The sequence below is a fragment of the Nanorana parkeri genome, unplaced genomic scaffold (assembly GCF_000935625.1).
Source record: "Nanorana parkeri isolate BGI_ZX_2015 unplaced genomic scaffold, ASM93562v1 scaffold307, whole genome shotgun sequence".
NCBI lineage: Eukaryota > Metazoa > Chordata > Amphibia > Anura > Dicroglossidae > Nanorana > Nanorana parkeri.
The window spans coordinates 1,126,048-1,131,744 of NW_017306575.1; the positions used below are offsets into that span (position 1 = coordinate 1,126,048).

General features: G+C 40.5%; 1 protein-coding gene across 1 annotated transcript in view; it reads left to right on the plus strand.

The window, feature by feature from the left end:
• The window catches only part of LOC108788139 (fructose-1,6-bisphosphatase 1-like), a 13,181-nt gene extending 9,607 nt beyond the window's left edge, over positions 1-3,574 (plus strand). Inside the window, 4 exon segments of the mRNA XM_018557866.1 lie at positions 320-416; positions 821-1,008; positions 2,724-2,843; positions 3,362-3,574. Coding sequence (XP_018413368.1) covers positions 320-416; positions 821-1,008; positions 2,724-2,843; positions 3,362-3,553 — 597 coding nt within the window. The 3' untranslated portion in view covers positions 3,554-3,574.
• Positions 3,575-5,697: the final 2,123 nt, after the last annotated feature.

The window sequence follows — 5,697 nt, forward strand, 5'->3', positions numbered from 1 at the left end:
ATGCTTCTTCAAAATCAATTTAAACGTTAAGATAACAAATGAACAAATTGGATTGTCTGAAATTGCTGGATATTCTCTTTCATCTAATCAGCGTGACCCAAGTCAGACTGACATCAAGATCAGTTCACTCATTTTAAAGTTAACATAGAGCTACTATAAGTAATTGGATCTGAATTGCTTATTGTCTTGCTTTTTATTTTTTTTTAGTGTTGACAATTATGAAAAAAAATGTATAGAACCACTAGGCATTCTCTTTTAATTTAGCCAATGACTGTCATGTTGTCAAAATGTTCACCAGTTCAATTGTTTTATGTTCCAGGTGTCAGATGATGAGCCTAATGAAAAAGATGCTTTGCAACCAGGACGTAACATTGTAGCAGCAGGTTATGCATTGTATGGAAGTGCCACAATGCTGAATACACACACACACACTCTTTTACAAATAAACATTTAGTACACAGCAAAGACAGCACAGCACTGGCTCCCTTATTCTGATTGAAACCTTGGCAAGAGCCATCCAATAAGGGTTGAGCCACTGGGTCATTGACATCTCTGTGTACATTTCAGCTTAAGCAATTGATGTCTGTAAACTTCAGGCTTGTTAAACAGAACCTGGGAACCTGGAAATATGTGAAAAGAATCCACATGCTAGATCAAAAGAAGGCAAAATATTAACATGCAATATTTCATATTTTTAATTTAGAAAAATAGTTTAAAATTTGTATTTTTATGTCTTGAACATAATAATTAAAAAAAAAACATTGCTAAACCACTACACATCCCTTTAAGTGTTATCTAATTTATTAAATGTAAACAGAACTGTACATTTTAAGGTGTGGTGACTGTATATATTACTTTATCAATTTCTAGTCGATCGGGGAATTCATCCTGGTTAACAGAAACGTGAAGGTTAATCCAAGAGGCAATATCTACAGTTTAAATGAAGGCTATGCCAAATACTTTGATGCAGCCGTTACAGAATATCTCCAGAAGAAGAAGTTCCCAGAGGTATGTTCATATGGTAAACTATGCAGATATGATGATTTAAGCAGGGTTAAGCAGAGATGAAGGTACCCAAACCCTCGATTGTTTATTTATTACAGGTATTTATATAGTGCCAACAATTTTCACAGTGCTTTACATACTGCACATTCACATCAGTCCCTGTCATCAAGTAGCTTACAATCAAACGTCACTATTACACACGCATACAGGGACAACTTAGACAATAGCCAATTAACCTTCCAGCATGTTTTTGGTGTGTGGGAGAAAACCGGAATACCCGGAGGAAACCCACACAAGCACAGGGAGAACATGCAAACTCCTTCCAGATAGTGTCCTGACTGAGATTTGAACCAGGAACCCCCAGATCCCAACATCATAGTGGGAACTGTTATGTTGGCAGGATTGAACTGTCATGGTTAAGTAGAGGTGGAGGTACCCATGCGTTAAGATGTCTGACTGCCCCATTAATAATGAGTATATGTTGGAGAGTCCTATAGAGGAAGATGTGGAGAACTGGCTTAACTCTGCGTACTCAACAGAAAACAATAGCTTGTGTCCATTGATTGACCAACCTGGACAAATCAATGGCCTGATGGTGTGAGCTAGTTAATTATTCTGTCTCTGTTTTGGATTAAATTGTCAGAGAGCTGCATCAGAATCATTCCCATGCAAAACAAATGGCAAACGCACTCATCAACTTATCACCAGCTTTAAAGCAAGGTGCACATGGAAGGGCTTTAAACAATGCAACAGCAAAATGTTTCCCAGCACACTCAACAGCCAGCATGCAACAAAAAACTTGTCTAAAAGCTAAGGTTAAAAACAGAGGTAGAGGTAGATACACGTCTTCTGCAGAATATGTGAAAGCTGCACTGCCTCATCAAGGCACCTCTATATAGTGCGGTCCTAACTCTAACCTATGAGAGTCTCCATCTTGGAGCACATGTAGCAAAAGATAAAATTGGGTGCAGGTTCGCCAGGAGGCAGCCCAACCTCCTTCAGAGGCACAGGGACACACAAGGGACCCCGCAAATAACAACAGCAGCTTGTGTGTCCCTGTGCCTTTAAGGGGGTTGGGCTGCCTCCTGTTGAACCTGCACCCAATTTTATCTTTTTATATGTAGACTCTCATTGGTTAGAGTTAGGACTGCACTACATAGAGGTGCCTTGGCGCGGCTGTGCGGCTTTGGAAATATGGAATGTCCCGTCCCAAGTCTGTCTTCACTGAAAGCAATGCATCCTACCAGGTTCAGGGAGGAGTGCATTATGGGGGACAGTTTTGTCAAAACATCAGATTGAAAGTATTTTTTGAATGGCAAAAAAGTCCACATAAAAGAATTAGCTGAATCATCTGCATCATTGTCAGTATATGGCCCTGTACTTCATTGTGTGAGCTCTGCCTGGCAGATGACCACATTTGGAAACGGAGAGGAAACATGAAGCAGGTTCTTTTGTTCTTCAATGTCACAGAATTTCCCAGTCTGCCATTTAGCAGTAGTGCCAGATAAAATACTACATAGCATAGGTTTCAATACCTTCAAGTGTTCCTGAGATGGGAAAGAGCAGCACAAAGTATACAGTTAAAGGACATACCCCTTTAGCAATAACAGGTACATGGGTGACCGTAATTATTGGTTACACCCACAAATGTTTTTTTCACCTCTGCAGTGGTCTACATTTGTGTTAGATTTTCTGTATTTTTTTTTCTCTTGCAATAGGATGGAAGTTCACCTTATGGAGGACGATATGTTGGTTCCATGGTGGCTGATGTTCACCGAACACTTGTTTATGGAGGAATCTTCTTATATCCTGCAAACTCCAAGAGCCCAAAGGGAAAGGTAATTTCTGACAGTGACAGTGCCATGGTCTTTACTTTTAGATGTACACTACTGTTTGTTAATATATAATGTGCAATGTAATTACATGCATTGAGTCATGTTTACTGTGCTCTCTGCTTAGGAAAATGAATTAGTAAGTGGATCTTAGCAGCTCCCCAAGTGAACCAGCGTGACTAGAGCAAACCTCTCTGGTCAGCTGCAAGTTCTAACTCCCACAAAAACCGATTTGTTCATATCTGTCACTAAAACAAAAATGCAGATCAGGAAAGATAGAAAAAGAAGCCCTTATATGAATATTTTGTTCTGGGTCAAGAAGCCAAAGATATTGAAACCAAAGGGTTAGTATGACAACCAGCTATCATCTTTAGGATAAGTCATCAGTGACAGTCTACATATTTCTTTCATGACAAGTGTACTTTAAAACCTAAATGCTATTAACATGTCACAAATCTTAATCTCCAGTATATTATTCATTATTCAATCTTACTACCTTATCCTATTGTCATATTACCTTACAGTTAAGGCTTCTGTATGAGTGCAATCCCATGGCCTATGTTATGGAGAAGGCTGGAGGAATGGCCACCAATGGACTGGAGAATGTCTTGGATATAGTTCCAGAGAGTATTCACCAGAGAATGCCTATAGCCCTGGGCTCTACAGAAGATGTGAAGGAGTACATTGAGATTTTCAAGAAACATGCCAAGAAATAGAAGGCTGCTGGACCGAATTCCAAGAAAGAGGACCAAAGAAAATAATACATGTTTATGTTTAATGGTGAGCTGATCAATTCACCTGAACTGGGATGTGACTGATTCGTTAACAAGTGAATGTATTCTATGGGCCACCGATCCACTGGGCAAATTGGTTTACTTGGTGAACCGGTAAAGGGATTTTACCAATTCATTTGGGGTGCTTGCTAAAGCAAAATTCAGTGTCTGCTCTAGGGGTCCATCTTTGATCTTTTATAGAACCTCAGGAACTCAACTTTATAAAATGTGTCAGATCTGCTTTAAAATGTGAATACATTTTTATATTTACCTATGATTGAGTCTTGTGTATTTCATCGACCTTTCTTTAGCATTCTTTGAGTCAATTATATAATGAACCACATTAGCAATGGGGTAGAGAGAAAGTGGAAAGCTGCTACACTTGACTATTTCTAGAAGTTTCCTACTTTCTCTACACTAGTGGAACATTTTCTGTTAATGATTATCTTTTATTTTCAGTATGCAGTCATCTCTGTGAACTGGTGCAGTGCATTCCCATTCATTCTGAATGGCATCCAACCTACATCCCCAATGCACTACGGACCCGTGTTTTAGTGCACCACAATACACAGATCTGAACCATTTCAGCATTGTGGTGCACTGGAAATGTTCTGCTACAAATCATGTTGTGATGCGTCGGCAGCCTGTTCAGAATAAATGAGCTTCTTTACCACAATGCACATTAATGCAGGACTTACCGCACCTTATTGTGCATGCGGTAACACTCCTGCAAAGGTCTAAACCTATCCTTATACTTTCTAAAGGGCAGAGTCTTCTGGAATGTAATATTTATGTCTGCTTTTGGGGGCTACGATTATTAGAAAGATTTACTTGATGTGGTGGCTAACCTCTGATGTCTGCACTGAATGCTAAAAGCTTAGCAAGTTAGCAACATTCAATACTAAAAGCAACTGGAATCGTTTTTTTGTATGTAGTAAATGTGGGGACTTCCACTTGGCAGAAATTAGACTTTATATGACCCTTAGTTGGAATAGCAAGTTTTACAGAATATATATTTATTTTAGGAGTCACACCTACTGGCTGATTGTCCTCAGTTGATCCTTCTTTTCTTAACAATGACTTGCATCCTTTTTATACACTTTTCACAACCATCTTGGAATACTTCTTAAAATTGCACAAAAGAAAAACTCATAACCCCATGTCACTGCATTTTTTTTTTTTTCTCAAACCTTTAATTCTCACTTTCCAATAACAATAGCAATAGAGCAACAACAGTACACATACATGAATGGCAGTGTCCATAACACAAAAAGATAAAGAATAAAATAAAAAAGTATAGTATACAATTAGGAATGAACTGATACTGGTTTTTCGGTATCGAGTACGAGTACTGCTACATTGTGCCCCGATTATCAGGAAGTTGGGTGGCGGAACATGACCTGTCGCCCAGCTTCCTGACTGCCTGTGAAGCCAGTGTTCTAGCAAAAGAACACTAGCTTCAGAGGCTGCCTGGCTTCCTGACCAATAAGGAAGCCTGGTGGCGAGTCATGAGGTGCGGTCTGGCTTCCTGATTAGTCAAGAAGCCAGGCTGCCTAGCAATAAGTGAAGCTGGCTTCCTAGCCAATCAGGAAGCCGGGCGGCACGCCATGACCCGCCTCCTGGCTTCCTGATTTGGCTAGAAAGGCGGCTTTACTTGTTTCTAGGCAGCGTGGCTTCCTGACTAATCAGGAAATCGGGACACGTGTTATGATGTGCCGCCTGGCTTCCTGATTGGTTAGGAAGCCAGGCTGCCTACCAAATAGTGAATCTGACTTCCTAGCCAATCTGGAGGCCGGGCAGCACGTCATGACCCGCCTACAGGCTTCCTAATTGGATAGAAAGCCGGCCTCACTTGTTCCTAGGCAGCCTGGCTTCCTGACCATTCAGGAAGCTGTGAGGCGGGTCATTACATGCTGCACGGCTTCCTGATTGGTTAGGAAGCTGGCTCCATGCTCCGTCTGCACTGTCAGTCAGAGGGAGATCTCCCTCTGACTGGAAGGTCTGGTATTGGAGGTAATGTTTCCATTCACATTGCATAACTTAAAAAGTATTTGAAAATCACTGCTTACATTTTAGGTGCACTTTTC